This window comes from Aspergillus sydowii (genome assembly GCF_001890705.1).
Source record: "Aspergillus sydowii CBS 593.65 unplaced genomic scaffold ASPSYscaffold_5, whole genome shotgun sequence".
NCBI classification, from domain to species: Eukaryota; Fungi; Ascomycota; class Eurotiomycetes; order Eurotiales; family Aspergillaceae; genus Aspergillus; species Aspergillus sydowii.
In genome coordinates this window covers 2,099,675-2,119,784 of record NW_024467863.1, presented here as the reverse complement: position 1 = coordinate 2,119,784, position 20,110 = coordinate 2,099,675, and the positions used below count along the sequence as shown (strand labels likewise).

Genomic DNA, 20,110 nt, shown 5'->3' with positions numbered 1-20,110 from the left:
CTAGACACTGAACTCTGCGCCCTGTCTAGCCGCGTTTCTCGTACTGTCTAGGGCTGTCAGTGTACTCAAAGTACTTCTTGTCTCCAACTCGACTCGCCTCCTCCCCGCACAGACCGGCAACTGCGTCGTAAAATCTACCGACGAGCCCGGAAATCCCCAATCCCTGAAGTCTAAATATTTATCTTATTCCCGGGGTCAGCCTCTGTCAATGTTTCATGTCGCATCCTGTTCCATTTTCAACCTGCATTGTGCAACGTCCTCTTTCCAACATGGACATCGAAAAAGGACCCCTGAGCCCGGATCACCACACGTCTATGTCATTTTCCGATGCAGGCAAGGACAATAAACCAATTGATCTGGAACAGCTCGGCGAGCGCGAAGGATATGTCCTGGATACATCTCTCGCACAGCAAGAAGGTCTGAAAACGACGCCCGACGGCAAGACAGTCCTCATCCCACAGCCGAGTGAATCGCCCAACGATCCTTTAAACTGGTCTTCATTTAGAAAACACTTGATCCTCATTATCATCTCTGCGGCGGCATTTTTACCGGACTATGGAAGCGCCACTGGTGCTGTCACGCTGATTCCCCAGGCAGCGTATGTTCCAACCTTGATCCCCGACTTTCCCCTTTATATTGTGACTAACTCTGCTCAGGGAGTGGAATATGACTGAAGACCACGTCAACCACTCGCAAGTCGGAAACGTGTTTATGCTCGGAGCTGGTGGCCCGTTTGTCGTTGCGCTCTCGGCGTACTTTGGCCGGTTTCCAGTACTCTTCTGGTTTTTTGTGCTTGCGCTGGCGACGGCGATCTGGTGTGCTGCTGCGCAGTCGTTCGAGTCGTTTATGGTATTTACCTCTATCCCGCCTGAGTTCCTTATATATCTGACAGGTGTATAGGCCGCGCGCATTCTTAACGGGTTCTTCTCGACCGTCGCACAGGGCGTACGTACCTCCTAATACTTCCAAATACGCAGACGCAGACAAGCTAATAAAAGCAATAGGGCGGCCTCATGTTCATCAAAGACATGTTCTTCTTCCACGAGCAAGCCCGCAAAATCAACATCTGGTCCGCCTTCATCGTCCTCTCGCCATACATGGGCCCGATGCTCGCCGCGTTCATAACAAGTACCCAGATCTGGCAGTGGGCGTTTGGTGTATACGCGATCGAGACGGGACTGTGTTTAATCGCGATCGCGCTTTTCGTGGAGGAAACCTACTACGATCGCAAGAATACACAGTTTGAACTGGTTCCCAATGCGCCGCGGTGGAAGCGCATGCTGGGGATTCAGCAGCGGCAGACGGGGTATATTATTAACACGCCGCTTGATGCGGTGATGAGGCCGTTGCAGGTCTTGGTTAAGCCGGTCATGTTTCTGTCTATGATCTACTACATGCTTACCTTTGCGTGGGTCGTCGGGGTTAACACGACGTTGTCGATATTCGTTGGGCCGTTGTATGGCTTTGGGCCGAAGCAGATCGGTGCGTGACAACCCTACCTACCACAAGTTATATATATATGTATATATGTATATACTGACGACAACAGGCTTCTTCTACTTCACCCCCGTCGTCGCAGCCATCCTCGGCGAGGTAGCAGGCCACTGGATCCACGACCTCGTCGCAACACTATACGCAAAGCGAAACAACGGGCGTCTCGAACCCGAAGCCCGGTTGCTGGCTATCTACATCGCATTCCCGTTTATGGTCCCGGGATTAGTTCTGCTCGGCTTCGCGCTGGAAGAAGGATACCATTACATGCTCACCGCACTGGGGTGGGGTCTGTACGTGTTCGGGATCATGATTGTGACAGTTGCAGTGAACGCATACGTTCTTGACAGCTATCCCGAAGCGAGCGGGGAGGTGGCGGCGTGGATTAACTTTGGGCGGACGTGCGGGGGGTTCATTGTTAGTTATTTTATGGTGGAGTGGGCTGAGAAGCAGGGTGCGAAGAGGCAGTTTGGGACTATGACGGGGATTGTAGGGTTTGCGTTTTTGATGGTTGTGTTTCTGGGGGTGTTTGGCAAAGGGTTGAGGAGGTGGGCTGGGCCGGTGCACTTTAAGACGGCGTGATTGTTGGACAGTTACGGAGTATAGTTAAGGAGGTATATATAATATTAGGAAAGATCTATTACATATTGTTAAGCAAGGAATTGCAGCTTCGGGGTCGGTATCTTAACATCTTATCATCAATTTGCTTTTTTTAAGGAGACCATATTGCCCATATATTACAGCCGATATATAAAACCCACAGCTTGGTCGGGAAGACATACCGGAGAGAGGCTGGAACACAATACTTTGCGTTGCACAGCCCTGTAATAGCTGCTCCTGATAGGTTAGCTGGCACATCGCTGCGCAAAGTCGCCCAGCAGGAAAAAGCAATGCGACGCATGCGCCACAGCTGGGAGCTGACGGGCGGCAATTGTTAAATTGAGAACTTCCCTACCGGCTTAGATGTGACCCAATAAACTTTAAACAATCGTTAATAGCAATTGCTGGGGGACAATCAACTTTGGGGTCTGCTCACTATGCCGAAACGAAAGAGAACGCGCAGCGCAGACTCCGGAGGGGACAAGCGAGGGGAAATTGTCAGCGAGGCTACACCGCAGGCAGAAGAGCCTTATCCGCGCCTTGATCGAAGCTGCGAGCGATCAACTTCGATATATCCCAACGAAACATATACAGTAGGGTGGGTGTGCGCTCTGAGCGTCGAGTTAGCAGCAGCAAAAGGTATGCTGGACGAAACACACGGCGAACCTCGGACACAGCCGAATGGCGACCATAATGCGTACACCCTCGGTCGCATCCACGAGTTCAACGTTGTGATCGCATGCCTCCCAGCGAGTGTATATGGAACGTCCTCTGCGGCTAATCTCGTAGGGGCAATGTGGACCACCTTTCCTAGCTTAAAGATTGGTTTCTTCGTTGGGATCGGTGCCGGTATACCTTTTTTTGCTGGGGATTTCATTCGAGATATCCGACTCGGCGACGTTGTAGTTGGCACAAGTGTTGTTGACTACGAGATGAGGAAGAAGTACGACGGAGACAGAGTGCTGAGTACAGGACATCAGGATAAGCCATCGAGGATACTTCTGGCTGCCATCCAACGACTCAGAGCGGATAATGAGGACAGGTCGTCAAGGATTAACCAGTATATCGATGACATGATACAGAACCACCCGGACAAGGGGCATTTCGCCTACCGAGCAAGCATGACTGATCAACTATGTGAGCCATGTTTACTTGGTAGCAACTGCACTGGTAACAAAAATGTTACTGTGGCACGATCTCGCCCTGACCGTCCCCACGGCGATGCGATGATACATTATGGGACGATTGCATCAGGAAACACCTTGTGCAGAGACCGGGCCTTCAGGGAGGAGATACGGGAGAAGTTCGACGCCATATGCTTCGACATGGAAGCAGCTGGTGTTATGAACAACTTCAGCGGTCTTGTTGTTCGAGGAATTTCCGACTATGCAGACTGCCACAAGAACGATGACTGGCAGTCGTATGCTGCGGCATCCGCAGCTGGCTACGTTAAGCTACTGATGTCTTATGTTCCCTTGAATGTGAAGCATACAGGAACTCTCGGTTAGTTTATTATCCGCATCGTCGGAGCAGGATACTGACAGTTATTTACTATTCTCGTAGGGCATGGAACAGTCAGGCCCCCCGAGCACGGCGTGGAAGAGATCAAAGTGCTTGACTGGATAAGTAAGGAAACCTTGGAGTCTCGACATGTCGACTATCTCAACCGCCTCCAACCGGACACAGGGGACTGGTTCCTGAGCTCGAGCGAGTTCAAGGACTTTGTCAACGGGGACGAACCGCTTCTATTTTGTCCCGGTATGCCCGGAGCAGGCAAGACCATGATCAGCACGCTCGCCATCGACTTTCTACGAAGAGAGTGTCAGCAAGACCCGGCGGTTGCAGTTTGCTTTTTATACTTCGACTACCGGATCAAATATAATAACGTCACCGAGCTTGTTGCCATTATCCTGCGACAGCTCGCTGCGCACAGGTTGCCACTGGCAAAACCAGTCCGGTCGCTGTATGAATTGTACGGCCTCCGAAACAGCAAGCCGCCATTAAGAGACTATATTTCCACCTTACAGTCCGCTTTGAGTGAGTGGAAGAAAGTGTTCCTGGTGGTGGATGCTATCGATGAATGTCCGTCCTCCAACAGTACGCGGCAGACATTCCTAGGTGACCTCAACACTATTCAGGCCAATTCGAAGCTCAGAATCATGATCACCGGCCGCCCGAACCCGGATGTAGTTGATGTAATGAGATCTCGCAAAGCAAAGTTGCTGGAAATCAGAGCCAGGGATGAAGACGTTGAAACATATATCGCCGATAGGATACGAAAGTCAGACGGCCTTGCACGGCAGCCGGAGGTGCTTCAGCAGCTGATCAAGGCAAAGATCACCCAGGCAGTGGATGGAATGTTGGTCCAGGCTACCTTGTACATGACAGAAAGTTGAAAGGTGCTAACAGTGTGGCAGGTTTCTACTGGCCCAGCTCTACCTTGACCGTGCGAGCCACCTCAGGATACATCGGGACATCGAAGATGCCATTGCAACGCTCCGGCAGGGGTCTGACGCATATGAAGAAGCATTCTCCGCAGCAATGGACCGCATTGACCGTCAGCAGGAAAGTAACAAAGAAATCGCGAAGAAGGCATTGGCATGGATTACCTATGCCACCAGACCGCTGGAGACGAAGGAGCTGCAGCACGCACTGGCACTCAGACCCACAGATACTGTCATTTATGAGACTGGCATGCCAGACGTTGACCACATTCTGAGCGTGTGCGTTGGGCTTGTCACATGGGATGAAATGAGTCGCACTTTTAAGCTGGTCCATTATACTGCGCAACAATACCTTGAAGGCTCCTTGGGAAGATGGTTCCCGGACGCGAAGCTTTACATTGCGAAAACGTGTTTACAATATCTGTCATTGAACGTGTTTGATGGGGAAGAGTGGACAGAATATTTTCACAGGGCTCTAACATATTACCTTTACACCTATGCTGTACACAACCTGGCGTACCATCTTCGGCACACTTCGTCACAGTTAGATAGTGAGATCATGCACTTTCTGATACACCGCGGGAGGATTAATGCCTTCGCCAACGAGCTTTTGTCACCAGCGGACAAGGGATTGGACATCTCGCCGTTTCATGTTGCTGCAGCTCTCGATCTCGATGAAATTATCGCAGAGCTGCTGAATGACGGATGGGATGTAAATGCCGAAGATGGCATATCTGGCAGTTCCCTGGTATGGGCAGCCAGAGCTGGTAGTGCAAAAACTGTCCGTCGCTTGCTCAAGGAGAAGAATGTTAAAGTTAATGCGCTGGCTCCTGTGGCGCCGTCGCCCAAGATTCGATCGAGCAGTATGTATTCCAGCTCTTGCCCGTGACGGGGTTGAAACTTATTTTGGTATCCCAGTGCAACTACCCGACACACCGCTAATGTCGCCGTTGATGATGGCTTGTAAATATGGCCACGAGGATGCTGTTGCCACACTCTTGGCCGACACTCGCGTGGACCTGAACGCGGTTGACTCCATGAGACGCACTGCATTACATTATGCATGTATAGCCTATAGAATAAGCACTAACTCCTGGGGACGCAGCGAAGTCCATCATGTCTGTTCCGACAACAGAACAAGCATTATCGCTCTACTCGTTCAGACCAGTCCTGTTGCGCACGACAATCTCGTGCTCGATCCTGTTGACATTACAGGGCATACCCCACTCTATGTTGCAACTTCCCATGGCAATGTTGACGCAATGAAAATCCTGCTCGATACGGGAAGAGTGGCTGTGGACAAAAAAGTGAAATATGGCGAAACGCCGCTGTTATGTGCATCTCAACGAGGAGACACAGAAGCCGTGTTCCTTCTACTACAGCACGGCGCCGACCCACGCCAGGGAGATGACTATGGGGGAACACCACTACAGTATGCTGCACGAGGTAACCACGAGGATGTCGTCCGAATGTTATTACAGCCGCCAAAAGCAGACAGCCTTGCCTTGGACAAATTCGGCCGATCGGCGCTATATGAAGCTGCTGGGTGCGGAGCGGTTTCCATTGTCCGGATGCTCTTGACCCATCAGCAAAGGGACCAGGAATATTATGGTACTGATGAAGAGCAGCTTCTAGAAAAAGTATCAAGCGACGAATTGGAAAAAATCACACAGTTGATCCGGGCGGGAAGGATTCATCCTGACGCGAAGGGCCAGTATGAATATATCATATACTGGGCTGTCCAAGAAGGACACCTGGGAGTCACGAAAGCCCTGCTGGATGTTGGCGCTCGTTTCAAAGCCAAACGGTTCGCGCATAGAGCATCATTGCTCTCGACTGCGGCCTTTAATGGGCACATCGAGCTAGTACGGCTGTTACTTTCGAGGGGCCATGATCCAACATTCTCTACTATGGATGGGGAAGCTCCCATCCATTATGCTGTATCAAAGGGGCACTATGAGATAGCGAGGCTGCTGCTGCAGGAGACCACCGCCGCCGACGTTCCAAAAAAGATCACGCTCCTGGCCGACGCGGCAGGAAAAGAGGATGGCCGTTTTCTCGAACTTCTCATCGAACATGGATGTGATCCAAACGATGTAGACTCTTACGGGCAGACTGCATTCCGTCACGCAGTGAAATCCAGATCTGCCACAGCCATGAAGCGCCTACTGGAGAAAGGTGCGTCCTGCGACCTAGCTGACGAGGACACATTGGAGCTCGTAAAACAGTCCTGGTTGCCAGAGATTTTACAGCTGTTGCAGGCGGAATAATGAGTCTCAATCGCCTGGGCCAGTCTTGAGGAACGGCACAAGAAGCGGTATATAGCCCTAATCGTAAATCTTCAACCAGGATACAGCTCCTTTTTGTAGTCCCAGGCTGCGTACATATATTAATAAATAGCATAAGACCAACCGCAATACTCAATGAGGAGGCTCATGATGTATTTTACGTACTGTAATTGACATCTGCACGATGACCGCGACTTCCCAGCGTCGTCTGTCGGGGCTCCTGCCCATCTACCATCAAACAACAGGATACTAAGAATCTCCCACATTTTTACATTCTGACAGTTCATAAGTCCGTTAGCTATCACACATTCTTTTATTACGCGGAATCAGATATATATTGCTACTTATTGATATACGTTATATTACCACTCTTCCGTCCAGACAATGTCTTCGCCCACATACCGAAGCGTCAGAGAATGGACCCAGGAGAAGCGAACGCAGTTTGCCAAACTGGCTTCGAAAGACCAGTGTTCCCTGCACCGGAGCGCAACGGGCCACGGATAGACGCGTCGTCCATTCCGAAGGTCAAGTACGCGATCATCGGAGCAGGACTCACAGGATGCAGCGTCGCCCACACCATGCTCAACCACGACTCCTTCAAAAATGACTCCGTCATGGTCCTCGAAGCCGGAGATGTTGCCAGCGGTGCTACTGCAATCACACATGGCCAGGTTGCACCTGCAACGGCGATGGACTGGGGTGAACTGGTGCAAAAAGTTGGGGTGCGGAATGCCAATGAGGCCGTTGCCCTTTCACACAGAAACCTACAACGATTGAGCGAGCTTGCTGCGAGACTTACTCCAGAGGATCAGGAAAAAGTCCAGTTTCGTCGCGTCAAAATGATAACCAATTTGATGACTCCGGACGCCCGGAATCTATTTCGACGCTGGGACCCTGCGTTTCGAAAGATGTTTGCACAGTTGGGCAATCAGTTTACGGAGAGAAATGCCGGAGAGGCTGGAACGGTTTGTCATCCTCCAACGTACAATCAAGCGCTGCACTAATGGCACTTCTAGGAATATCGATTCCGTATCACTGGAACCCGGGGAGCTGTCGAGGGCCCTGGGGCGACGCTCAATCCCGCAGCACTCGTCGTTGCTCTGTTCAACAAAATGTCGATTGAGCACCAGCAGGGGTTCTCCCTCCAGACCCATACGGCCGTTCACAGGATCGAGTACAGATCCGGTCCCCATGAGTTCCCGTACGTGTTGTACACCAACCGCGGCTATGTGTGGGCATCTTCGGTGATACACTGCTCCAATGGCTGGGCGGCACATCATAACTTTGGACTACGAGGGAAGCTCTTCCCTGTAAATCATCCCATGTCAGTAGAGGGGCTCAGTCCACTCCCGCCGGATGACTCTAGTGCGTACGCCTGGAGGTTAGTCCAAAGGCCGACTGTCGACTACAACGCCGGCACTTTCACACCAGGTCAGTACTCGGTAGTTCAGGATCAGGCCTCTCTGGGGTACCACGTTGCAGGAGGACCGCAGACTGTGGGTGGCCTTTTACCCGTAGGTGGAGTGGAGGCCCTGCAATTATCAAAGAATGATCACCGTGAGCGAATGCACCGACTTTTCAGGGAGCCTGTTGAGAGACTGGAGGACTGGGTTGACCTTGCTACATCATCAGCCGACGAACCCTCCGATGGAACATATAGGCCAGACACTGTCTCGCTGTGGTCTCAATGCGTTGGCTACACAGCCGACCTCCTGCCTCTTGTTGGGGTCATCCCAGTGCCGAATACATACACACGCAACAACCGACAGTGGATTGCTGCGGGCTGCAACGGCCGGGGCCTGGACAAATGCTGGCTTATGGGCGAGGGCCTCGTTGCTATGATTGCGGGCGAATTCGTCGAAAACCGCCTTCCTGCTTGCTATTACATCACTCATCCACGATTGAACACAATGCATGCCCCGGACTTTTTGAATCGGCTGCTGCAGGTCTATACCTATGAGGACCAGACACTGGTTGATGAGTATCTCACTGCTAATTAGATATAGACCTTAGTAAATGGGTAGTGAAATTAACCCACCATAGTTGTCTTTACGAGTTACGCAAATACTGCGCTCACTGAGTCATTGTAAATATATCCACTATATGTACAGAACGCTACGAAGAATCCCCGTCTCGAAACCACGTAAAATGCGCCGAATTCGCCCTGGACGTGCTGGGCTTTAGCGAAAACAAACTCCCCTCTCTACTTTGCGGTACAAGCGGCGGCGGCCATAGCCGGGTCAGACCTGGACTAGAGGGGTATTGCGAGTGCCATCCCTGCTCTGGGGGTGCAAGATTCCTAGGGCTCCCTCGATGTCCAAACGAATCTTTTCTTGGAACCGGCGGGCCTTCGCGCAACGGCCACGCACCATCGCCATCTCGATCACCATCACGATCGAACTCACCAGCTTCAACCTCTTCCAGCCGAATAAACTGTCCCCCACCAGATTCAAGATTCCAATTATCCGACTTGGACGAGAACTGACGCGCCGAGCCAGAGCGTTGCTCACGGGAACTCGACCCACCACCGCTCGGTTTCCGTCGCGAGCCGTAGCCTGACCCAGATCCAGAACCGTATGTATACCCCGTAGGTTTCCGGAAGAACATCGTGTAGAGACGTTTAATCAAAGCGCGGATTCCGGGCATACATGAGCATAAAATTCCGATGTCGATTTCGAGCAGGGACCAGATTCCTACGGGAACGAAGTCTTCTATTAGGCCGTTAGTATGGGGTATCATAGCTAGGCGATGGAATGAAAAAAAAAAAAAAAAAAAAAAAAAAAAAAGGGAAAGAAGGGTTGAGAGGAGGTACTTGTTGGGTTCGTTGTGCTATTGAAGCCGACTGCTTCGACGAGGCGGAAGACGCTTATTACTGTTACCCTGGATGGATTATGGATATTAGCGCTGGATGCGGCAGGCAGATGGTGATAGTGAAATGGGGAGACATACACAATACCGACGGCAAACATGAGACACATCCCAGTGCGTTTCTCCCATGACATCTGCAATTTCCATAAAACAGGCATTGGCAGGGCAATAACCACAACGTCAAGAACAATATTGATAATAGCATGAGCCAGCAGGAGCGCGTTATGATTGCTGCATTTCCCTGCATGTTCCCCGTCCCATTGATTCCAGTAAAAGCTCATGGGTGAACAGGAGAAGACCTGTGCGAAGAAACTTCCGATTCCCCAGAGTGTTGTGACTCCCAGGGCTGTATAGATTGCTAAACGCACAGGTTTGTTGGGGAAGAGGCGCAGGTAGAGGAGGAGCATGGAGCATTTGATTGTTGCGATGCAGACGACGTAGAGGATTTCTTCGACGAAGAAGAGCTGACTTGTCAGTATTGTCTGTTGGATATAAGTTAGGGTTAGCTTACCTTCATGGTTTCACTGATATGGTGGAAGGGGACGGTCCAGATGTTCTTCCCTAGACCATATGTGCGGACTGGATTGTTAACAGTTAAGGTATCAGGTATGGTGGATGAAATACTTACGTGGAAACCCAACACCTGAAATGGCAACCGCTACGAACTGCAATTGTCAGCTTTCTGTCAACTTGAATATGGAGAGACATACCAAAGCTGTGATGATGGTATAATCATCCCACCCCGTCTGCCACGCAAGAACCCGATTCGTTATCCGCAGGGCGACTGAAATAATCGCAACGACGATTCCCGCTATATTTACTTTCGGAAACGTCGTTGTATCCTCGATAGCAGGATAGTCGCATGTTGAATATGAGAAATTCTGCGCGACTGGATATTGTCAGTATGCCGTGAAGAATGATAAGGTAGGATGCGCACTTAGGGCTTCTTTGACGGTGCAGGTTGAAGCAATACACGGCTCAAGCGCTGCATTTAACTGTGCATCAGCGCAGATACAAGCGAAGTTTGTCAAGGAACATGTTGAGTTGCTTATGGCCCCGACGAGGCATGTTAGCTGAGAGGTTAGTATTCTGGCTAGTGAGTCACGTAGGGGACATACAGCGCACTCTGGAAGGCTATCCATTGCCGGATGAACTCTACTTCAGAGATCAAAAAGCCAGAGGGAGACGGACCCAGGCAGTTAAATGACTCGCGTCAGCCTGGCATAGATCGTGGGGAAGCGGGGATCAGGATCATAGTGTGGAACCAGTTCCTCTGCGTCTCGGCAATGAGGGCTGAGGTTGATTCACTGTTGTAGTTGCAAGTCTCCCTCGACTGCAGACATGGCGATGTTCCCTGGAACAGTAAGGACTCCGCAGGAGAGCAACAGGAATGGCGCAGTCCCCGCATTGACTCGAATTGCCTGACAGGGCTGTTTTCCGCGGCTGCTGGTTGGTGCATCTGATGCGTCTCGGGCCGGCAGGATCTGGACTATCTCCCTCCTGCTCTGGTCCTGCTTTGGTTACTGACACCTCTGGGCATCGTTCACTAGATTTAGGTTCATTGTCTGCCCCTGGTTGCCTTCGCCAGAAATGCCTGGAAGTTAAAATTGCTGCTTTCGACTCAGAATATGCAGGCCAGGGCGAACTAGCTGATCCCGCAGGAGCACTATCGCCCCTGCATGCAAACAATTGGCTTGTGCACCAGCTCCGCAATGGCGATAGCGTCCTTATTCCCTGTATCCGTATATTAATTTACTGGGATATTGTTCGAGTCGCCCCGTGCGTCCAGCCCTCCAAGCTTTCACATTTCCCACTCCACTCATTCCTACTGGCCTGGCAATTCTGCTCGGAGCTGCATATAACCAACGGGTTCAACATGCATGGCCGTTGGGGATTGAAACAGCCTACTCTCCTCCGTACGCTCTCTTTTACTCTAATCCTCATACCTTGTGCGCCAATCTCTTAGCTCGGGTCCGTGGCAATGCCCGAAAAATAGCCCAGCCCATTCCCGCAGGATGAGCCTGGACTCCCTCCTCAGTCGCGGCGAAACGCGGGGTTTTCATCCTGATTCCTTCCATGATGAAAAATCGGCTTGGAATACTGGGTGGCAAAGAGAGTTCACGTACCAAGTCCATTTCTCCCACGGTCAGCTTGGTTAAGGATTGACACCCGACCTCGCCAGTTACTATGTGGTCGTAAAGCAATCCCCTGCGCTTTTACATAACATCTACGCGGATCGCTATCCCACGTGCGAGTTCGTTCTACGGAGAAGGTTTTGGTGCCTTTATTGGACATGTTTCTTGGTTGATGGCGAGTTCCCACATGCCCAGGGTCGACGCAGGTCCAGGCCAAAATAGTGAAACACTAACTAGACTAAGTATCCAAGCCAGCTGAACTACCATTACTATCTGGAGGTTCCAGGTTCAGGGATTAGCATGCTACCGAGTGATTCAGCCCCCGGAAATCACGGCATCAACTGAACTAGCTATCCTCGCACAATCTCACAGCGATGTCCAGACGGCGCAATCAAAAAGTAATTCTCAGGCTTCATAGTCTCCCACGTTATATCCCCGGCCAGTTTCACCCCGCGACACTCCCTAAAAAACTCCGCTGCAGCCAGCCTCAGTTCCATATACGCCAGGTGTATACCCAGACACGTCCTGGCCCCTGCGCCAAACGGCGAGAACGCCATCTGCGACACGGACTGACTATTTGTATCCTCGCACTTCAACCACCGGGAGGCATCAAAAACGTCAGGGTTCGGAAAGATATTCTCGTCCCGGTGGATGGTCCAGCTCTGGGTGCTCACTGTTACGCCTTCTGGAATGAAATGTCCAGCCAGTGTCGCGCCACCCTCTGGTACAGAGCGAGGGAGTGAGCCTGGGGCGGCACCATACAGACGGAGTGTTTCCTTGATCACCGCGTTTAGCAATGGGAGGCTTTCCAGCGTTGCATCATCATAGTCCGCCTTGAGATCTTGTACCTCCCTTTCTAACTCCGGCTGCAGCTGCGGTTGACTCAAAACAGCCCAGACGAGGTACGTCAGTGTGATTCCTGTCGTGTCGGAGCCGGCGACAATCAAGTTCCCTGCTTCAGTGACGACATCTTCGTCTGTTAGACTCTCACTGCCCTTTTCCGACTCGTGAATCATCCCCGAGAAGATGTTCCTGCTTGACTCGCTGCTTGTCCGGGCATTCGTGATCGCGCGCCGGCCGTAGTTGGTCATATAGTCAGACGCCCTGAACATCGATTTGATCGAGGGAATGGGGAGATGTCGTCCGATGAACCCGACAAGGGGTAGCTCAGAGTTGATCCCAGAGCCCATCATCGTCGACTCCAGAACATGAATATACTCGTTTTTCTACACAACTGTCAGCTTCCCCCTCGAAAATCAATGAAGGATGTAAACATACCACGCCTAGTTGCAGCATCCCGAAATCCTCCCCAAACATCAAATGGCCAGCAACATCCGTCGCCAGGAACGTCCACCACTTCAACACATCACACCTCCTTTCACCATTCGCACTGACACCACCTCCAGCATCCAATTCATTCTTTATCTGTCCAACAGCCATCCTAACCTTCTGTCTAACGACACCCTCCCACACTCTCCGCAATTCACTCTTCGAGAAAGCCCTCGCAAACAATTTCCTCCTATCCGCGTGCTCCCGCCCACCAGGCATATCAAACATGCCGGGCGGGCGCTCCGTGACGAATTTCTTATACCATGGGCTTTTCAGGAACGGGGATCCGACGCGGTGAATTTCCTTGAAGTCGGGGAGTGAAGAGATGGAAACTTCATCGGGACTTATGCGCACGATCGGGCCGTATTTCTGGTGCAGTGCGTGGATGTAGTAGATTCTGTTACCGCCTAGAATAGACTGTTTCAACGGGATACGGGTGAATTTTGTGCTTATGGGGCCTGGAATTTGCCGGAGGGGGGAAGTGTAGATTTTGTATATTTTCTATCCAGCAGTTAGTTAGCGATTGGCTTATAGTTATGGTGATGGATACCGGGGATACCTACCTGGGCAAGCCAGAGGACTATCCCGAGCAGGGCGTACAGCCAGAGTCGGTCCATGTTGGCGACGGTATTCCCTCGCTGATTCAGGACGGGCTGGATGTATATTTTATATCCAAGATCTGAATCGCGGTGTCGGTGACTCACGGGTGGATCAACCCGAGATGTCCACATTTCCGCCCCACGAAATACCCAGCGTCCCCCTGTTTTTTTACGCTTTTTATCGGAGGCTGCGCACTCCGCAATCTGGACTTCCGCTTAGTCACAAGGCAGGGCAGTTGTGCTCGCCAATGGGCTTTCAGGCATTGCTCATGCTGATACTATGAAGTTCACAAGGTACATCTGATGGCCATACTACAGGCTGCTCACGCTGGTTTCTCAATATAATTTATATGGTTGATATAATTAGTACCTGAGTTATATAGAAATAGTATACATTAAATAAGATATGTGGTCCTATAGATAGAGCTAATATGGTGGGTGACCGGTATAAGCGGTAACCGATTCTTGGCGGTCATCGTTCGACACCAACTCAACTACCCAGCGCTTGTTTCACCTCCAGCAACAACCACAACCCCTTCTTCATTCATCATGGATATCCAGGCCAGATTTGAGGAAATCCGACGAATGCCAGTTGATCACCAAAAGCTTGGGCTGTCAGACTGGTCTAATATTGAACCTCTTTTTGATAAAGCTATTAATACCCCTACTGAGATTACCCCTCATGAAAAACACCAGATCGCCCAATGGCCACTGCGTGAAGAGATGGAGGCACAGTGCCAGAAGCAATTTAATCGCTCCATTTCTGACCTGCTTCAGGCTGCTGTGATAGATCGTGATTCTCTTACCTGCTCTGAGGCTACTCTAATTCGTCAGGGCTTCCATGATATAGACCGACTGGCCTATACAGAGCGTCAGGCTGTGGCCAGGAGACGCCGGCGGTTTGAGCAGCTACTATGGGATAAATATCAGCAGGCATTAGGCTCTGTTCTATTACCAGTGGAAATAAAAGCCTGGAATGCTGTTACCGATGATGAGTGGTTCAATGAGAAGCTTAGGACAAGCCTGCAGCACACACGTAATCCATTCGTCGACAGTGGCCCCGCGCCGTGGGTTCAAAAAATCATTGACCAGGGAGATAGCAAGCCATGGGGGTATATTATATATTGCTTTAGACTCAATACGAGATGGCAGAATTTTCAAAGCAAGTTTAATGACAGGGTCTTCCTCGCCCCCTCTGTGGGTGTAGGGTCAGATCAAATCCGGAGGACCAAATTGACGGAGTTCCTTAATTTTGACGGACCAGAAGACGATCTAGTTCTTTTACGACAGTAAGCTTGATAAGTCTCCTCGAATATCCTTGCCTCTAATAATAGTTAATAGAAATTTCCGAGGCCTTCGAGATAAAGGTCACCTGAAGCGTGGCCTTCTTCCTCATGTCTTTCTCTATGCTACATCAGAGTCGCGCGACTCATGGAAGCTGGAGGGCCGCTATTACCCTTGGATATGGGCAGTTGATCCAGATTGGCCACTTGATGGAGCGGACGAAGATGGTTATGATGGGCGCGTTCCGGTCGCCTGGGGGATTACGTATGACAGGTTTTATAACTTTATATCAACAAGACGCTTTTCACTCAAAGATATATGGCGGGACTTGAATCAGATGCGCGAGCTGATGGCCGACGAGCCACAGCCTGGCTGGGGGTTCACCAAACTGCGATAGCTGGACTCGGACGAGCCCAGTGCAAGGGGAATTGCACTTCCTAATATCGAGGCTTACACGCGCTTAACTAAATATTCACCCGGGCGTGAAAGTCTTTTGGCAAATCTCCGTCGCGAGCACCTTTCAGGTTCGTCGCGTCCCAATACTATGGCGGCGATTCGATAAACTATCCTCTCTTCAGTACCAACTAGACCTTTCATCAACCGAGGGCAATGCACTGAGACCTATCAGATGGCTTATTATTTATCATGGGATTGTTGCGAATTCTACGAAGACCAGAAATACGCGGCTATGCCTGGAAAACGCAATATGTTTAACTGGCTCGGCTTCGTAGAGTCAGGCACTAACCTGCCGCGAATATATCCTTCAAACAGGGCCATCCATGGGCAGCAGTTTACTAGAATTGACAAGCCGGCAATTAACGGCCGCTGCGTATACTGCGTTCCTCGTCTCGCATGTTCGGCCGCCCTTGGAAGCAGAGTCGGGATCTTCCTAAATCATGATACTCCTTGCTACCTACAATATGGTCGGTAATACTTAAGTTATATTGGATGGGCGGCACGCCCGCACGCCTCTGGATACACGATTTACATACCTGGAAGTAAAAGTCAGGTATTATGCTATCCTGCACCTGTCGTAGAGCTAGTAAATCCAAACTACGGGATAATGTATATGTTTTCGAATCTTAGAAGCCAAGTTATCACGACGTCGGTGTCGGAATACCACACCGAGACATAAACTCAAAACGACGCCTATTACTGGGAGGCCAAGATTTATGTTGCGTCTGTTATAATCAAGGAGAGATCAAACTAAGCTCTATCAATACCTGAGTCAAGTAGGTTACTGTTATGAGAAGCCTTCCACCGCAATGGCAGGTTCCCCGTGGTTAAGCTTGACCTACGTACACCTATAGGGTCGGTAAAGTGGGATCTTCGTACGACCATTAAGGTAATTATTTTAGTCTACATGAAGCTACAGGGCTAGGTGCTTATCCTAACTGTAATAGTCAGCTCCCTACATGTACTTTCTGTAATCGATAAAATTGGTACCTGAGTTGCATACAAGGAATATAGATTAAATGAGTTGTGTGCTCCTATAGATAGAGCTAATGTCAACTACTTGCGTATTTCCCTCTCCTGGACGCTCCAGGCTGCCCGGTGCGTCTTGGTAGATGGTGGCACAGGAACGATCTCCAGCAATCCTTCCAATCAGATCCGCCATTGACAGCTCGATGTTGAGTTTGACCATATACGCAAGAGGATGAAACTGCATGTACCTTATCGTGGTGTCAGCAGTATTTTCACTCAGTTGTCAACTATACTTACACGAATGTGTTTTGCAAGCTCATCATTGATATGATCAGGACGTCCATGCCAAGGGATATCCCGATAATACTCATATTGAAATATATCAGCGTCTTGTACTTTATCAGACCGGCCGATACTAGATTCGATCGAACGATGTGAATGAAATAGAAGTTGAGCGACCCGTCGACAAGAAGGTAGATGACCTTCTCGCAACGGTCCCATCGCTCGTTGATCCAGATGTATTCCTCTGAGAGCTGTAGGCGAGCGGGAATCCAGATAGTATAGACCGAAATGTTGACGGCGGTGATTAAGGTGGCGACGGCAGCCTTTAGACATGTAGCCTTCTTTTGATCGAGGAGGAGTAATGCACAACGATTAATGATGATTTGCAGGAGGAATTGGACCTGGTCAAGTTCGTACGGTTAATGCGTTTCCGGAGTATGCAGAGCCATTTACCTGCAGGGCCCATAGTGTAACTTGCACAAAGTCAGCTTCCTGATATGATATCTCGGGGTCCAGGTGTGGATATTATACCGATGCCGAAATAGAAAGCAAAGCTCAGATGCCGTCAGCACTGGCTTCCTCGCCGTTTTCTGGGATTAATTCAGCCTCACCTTGTTGGAATCACACCCCTCACATATAACCAGCAGATTATGCTAAAAATAAGGCAAACTATGATCTCCAGCCATATCATCCATACATAGGCATTACTAAAAATGCGGCGGCCATTCCTCTTGTAGATATTCACAGTCTGCTTCACCGCTGTCCAACTAGTGAGCCACCCAAAGCCAATGGTGAAACCCCATGCAATTGAAGCAACTGCCATGTCAGCCTCCGTGACTTCTGGGAGAACAAAGTCCGGGGAAAGAAGCGCCATTATCGCCGATGAAGCATTGTTCGGTATAATAATGAATGTACCATGTTGGCGAACCCGGTGCAAATGCGGAAAGAAAGGAAAGTTGCAAGTCGGTTTCGAATACGAAAAGACCCGGAGATACCCAGAATTAAAGGCACGCGACAGCAGCCAGCTTGACGACACATGTGGAGACTTTCCCTTGCATTTTTAGTGGGCAAAGCTGTGTTCAAACTTCAAAGTGCAGTTAAAGTTTCTAGTAGCGGGTGCACACTTCCTCCCACCCGAGAGATTGGGACTCCGCGGGCCCGACATCCAATACCGCCCGGTTCTTCGCGAGGGATAAAGTTGTTGGCATAGTGGTCGAGCCAGCCACGGAGGGGGTGGCGAATGGTCCGACTCGAGTAGTCGACTTCAAGGCTGACTCCATCTCTTAACTGCGTGTGATACATGATTGACTCGTGTGTGGCTGTACACCAGTTGCGTATGCTATCTTCATCCGAGTAGCCCTGGCCATTAAAGTCCGTATATTGTTTGAATATAGTATAAGAAACACTTAAACATTAAGAAAGTATCTACCGATCAACATCCCCCGCAACCATGACCTCTCCAATGGCCTTCTCAGCCCCCTCCCACTCCCTCTTTATAACATCAACAACCCAGTCGCCTCTCGGCTTCAACCTGAATCTCCTCTCCTTTGGCATAGTCATGAAACCAACAACAACCATCTCCCACGGATCCACCACATCGCCATCCAGCGCCTCAACCTCAAAAGCCCACAGCAGCGACGCAACCTGCATAAACGTACCATCCGTCGCAACTCTCTTCCCCTGACAAATCCTCCTCCCCTGCCCAAACACAGGCAAGGGAAGATCCGAACGGAGTTTCGATTCACCCGTCGCGGGATCCTCACGAAGCCACCGCTCCGGTATAAACTCCTGCGTATCTCCCAGCTCCGGATCAAAGACTGCCTCGTCGCGACCGATCGCCCACGCATTCGCGATAACAGTCCACCCCTTGCTGATCTTCGTTCCCTGGAAGGAATCCGTGTGGTCCGCGCGTCGCGGAATCGAGCCTGGCGAGATGGGCCTCCACCGGAAGAGCTCATGGGTGATCGCATCGACGAAGGACAGGTTTGCGCGGTCCGCGAATGTCGGCAGTCGATCGCGGCCCACGACACGGTCGAGCGTCTCGTGTGCCTTGGCCATAAAAGAGGATGAGTTACTCATAGCCGCGATGAACAGCCACAGGAGCTGACGCGGGGACGTCTCCATCCCGCCCTGGATGGAAGTGGCCAGTGTAAACGCGAGATCGAGATCCGAGACGGGGGAGTCGGCGGGTGCGTGTTTCTTTGCGGTTGCGAGGGCCTGTTTTGTGGCGTTCCATCCGGGGCCGTCGCGGCCGTGCGTGAAGAGGCGCATGTAGAGGTCTACCTGGTCGGCGAAGAGGGCGTCTGCGGAGCGCTGCCAGGGGGAGAGCGCGGCGGGGAGGTGGCGCAGGGCGGGGATGATATCTGGGAGTTGGGGGTTTGCGGCGAGATGGGTGACTTGCTTTTGGATGTCGATGACCTCGTGGAGGATGGGTTCTTCGTAGCGCGGGATGCGCAGGCCGTAGTGGAGGGCGAGGATGACGCTGGACTGGGTGCGTTCGAGTAACGGATAGACTTCTGCGGTGCTGAGAGTGTTGTCGGGGGAGTTGGTTAAGCTGGTGAGGAGGTCGAAGAGGAGCTGTTTCGCCTCGAGTTCCATCAATGGCTGGTACTTTGGAGCGGCTGGGGCACCGAGACTGGGTGAGAGAATGCGGTGGTGCAGCTTGAGATGGTCGTCGTAGTCGTGCATGAGGGTAAAGCGCGAGCGCCCTGGCTGTGCGCCGGTGATCATCTCCATGCTCACGGACGCCGGGCGATTGCTGTACCACTGGCTGCGACGGCTGAAGAGCTCGGTTACGGCCTCGTACGAGTTGAGCACGACGATCGGAATGAGCCCGAACAGCTTGGGGACGGCAATTGGGCCATTCTGCCTCGCCCACTCGTCCCAGTTGACGAGCGGCTTCTCGATGGGAGAGCTGTGCAGGTCGCCGATGAGGGGGAGCTTGAGCAGCGTCTTGTCGGTGGATTTGCCCTTTTTGGTGCTGAGATACAGCAGGGAGAGGGCGCCCACGATAATGAGAACGACAGAGGCAGCCATCGCAAAGGGGAGTTAAACTGCAAAGAGCTGCAAGAAACTGCAGGAAAAGACGGCAGTTCGTGACAGCACATGGTTTATATTGGGCCCACGCACACAGCCAATCCCACCGAACCAGGGGCCGACCGTTTGCCCTCCTTATTCAGAGTTGTGGGCTATGCATCAGTTTCTCGAGTCAGGCCAGCGCCCGCCAATCCCAAGGCACATAATTACTCCAAGAACAAGTCTTGTGGGCAGGCCCAGCCGGGGAGCGTTGTTAGTTCCCAGGGCGGCGCTAGCAGCGACGGCGGCCTGAGAGTGCAACAGCCGAGCCTTAAGTGCCAATAGAACAG

The 20,110-nt window shown here is 51.2% G+C and overlaps 8 protein-coding genes across 8 annotated transcripts; 4 read left to right on the top strand and 4 right to left on the bottom strand.

Annotated features, from left to right (window-relative positions):
- Positions 1 to 269: 269 nt before the first annotated feature.
- Positions 270 to 2,073, top strand: ASPSYDRAFT_89927 (putative MFS transporter; the record flags this gene model as incomplete). The annotated part of the gene is made up of 5 exons (XM_040852247.1): positions 270 to 598; positions 657 to 849; positions 901 to 945; positions 1,005 to 1,482; positions 1,550 to 2,073. 5 exons carry the CDS (start codon positions 270 to 272, stop codon positions 2,071 to 2,073), a joined length of 1,569 nt encoding a protein of 522 aa, XP_040703021.1.
- Positions 2,074 to 2,455: 382 nt separating this feature from the next.
- ASPSYDRAFT_1003871 (uncharacterized protein) lies at positions 2,456 to 5,637 on the top strand. Its single transcript, XM_040839714.1, has 3 exons — positions 2,456 to 3,594; positions 3,655 to 4,450; positions 4,509 to 5,637. The coding sequence occupies exons 1-3, from the start codon at positions 2,529 to 2,531 to the stop codon at positions 5,422 to 5,424; spliced, it is 2,778 nt and encodes a 925-aa protein (XP_040703020.1). The 5' UTR covers positions 2,456 to 2,528; the 3' UTR covers positions 5,425 to 5,637.
- Positions 5,638 to 7,239: 1,602 nt separating this feature from the next.
- On the top strand, positions 7,240 to 8,823 carry ASPSYDRAFT_132753 (NAD(P)/FAD-dependent oxidoreductase; the record flags this gene model as incomplete). The annotated part of the gene is made up of 2 exons (XM_040840615.1): positions 7,240 to 7,788; positions 7,840 to 8,823. The coding sequence occupies 2 exons, from the start codon at positions 7,240 to 7,242 to the stop codon at positions 8,821 to 8,823; spliced, it is 1,533 nt and encodes a 510-aa protein (XP_040703019.1).
- A 67-nt stretch (positions 8,824 to 8,890) lies between these two features.
- Positions 8,891 to 11,037, bottom strand: ASPSYDRAFT_178520 (CFEM domain-containing protein). Its single transcript, XM_040843477.1, has 8 exons — positions 10,810 to 11,037; positions 10,629 to 10,764; positions 10,402 to 10,580; positions 10,320 to 10,356; positions 10,203 to 10,270; positions 9,773 to 10,155; positions 9,636 to 9,703; positions 8,891 to 9,534 (listed from the first exon to the last, which is right to left on the bottom strand). The coding sequence occupies exons 1-8, from the start codon at positions 10,831 to 10,833 to the stop codon at positions 8,939 to 8,941; spliced, it is 1,491 nt and encodes a 496-aa protein (XP_040703018.1). The 5' UTR covers positions 10,834 to 11,037; the 3' UTR covers positions 8,891 to 8,938.
- Positions 11,038 to 11,773: 736 nt separating this feature from the next.
- On the bottom strand, positions 11,774 to 13,933 carry ASPSYDRAFT_45643 (cytochrome P450). Its single transcript, XM_040847084.1, has 3 exons — positions 13,719 to 13,933; positions 13,105 to 13,656; positions 11,774 to 13,052 (listed from the first exon to the last, which is right to left on the bottom strand). Exons 1-3 carry the CDS (start codon positions 13,770 to 13,772, stop codon positions 12,177 to 12,179), a joined length of 1,482 nt encoding a protein of 493 aa, XP_040703017.1. The 5' UTR covers positions 13,773 to 13,933; the 3' UTR covers positions 11,774 to 12,176.
- A 406-nt stretch (positions 13,934 to 14,339) lies between these two features.
- ASPSYDRAFT_151147 (uncharacterized protein) lies at positions 14,340 to 15,435 on the top strand (the record flags this gene model as incomplete). Its single annotated transcript, XM_040842074.1, has 2 exons — positions 14,340 to 15,043; positions 15,096 to 15,435. 2 exons carry the CDS (start codon positions 14,340 to 14,342, stop codon positions 15,433 to 15,435), a joined length of 1,044 nt encoding a protein of 347 aa, XP_040703016.1.
- Positions 15,436 to 16,469: 1,034 nt separating this feature from the next.
- Positions 16,470 to 17,834, bottom strand: ASPSYDRAFT_45639 (uncharacterized protein). The gene is made up of 5 exons (XM_040847083.1): positions 17,357 to 17,834; positions 17,277 to 17,299; positions 17,199 to 17,218; positions 16,761 to 17,146; positions 16,470 to 16,711 (listed from the first exon to the last, which is right to left on the bottom strand). The coding sequence occupies exons 1-5, from the start codon at positions 17,617 to 17,619 to the stop codon at positions 16,510 to 16,512; spliced, it is 894 nt and encodes a 297-aa protein (XP_040703015.1). The 5' UTR covers positions 17,620 to 17,834; the 3' UTR covers positions 16,470 to 16,509.
- Positions 17,835 to 18,170: 336 nt separating this feature from the next.
- ASPSYDRAFT_58348 (cytochrome P450) lies at positions 18,171 to 19,781 on the bottom strand (the record flags this gene model as incomplete). The annotated part of the gene is made up of 1 exon (XM_040849520.1): positions 18,171 to 19,781. The coding sequence occupies one exon, from the start codon at positions 19,779 to 19,781 to the stop codon at positions 18,171 to 18,173; it is 1,611 nt and encodes a 536-aa protein (XP_040703014.1).
- Between the last annotated feature and the right edge of the window lie 329 nt (positions 19,782 to 20,110).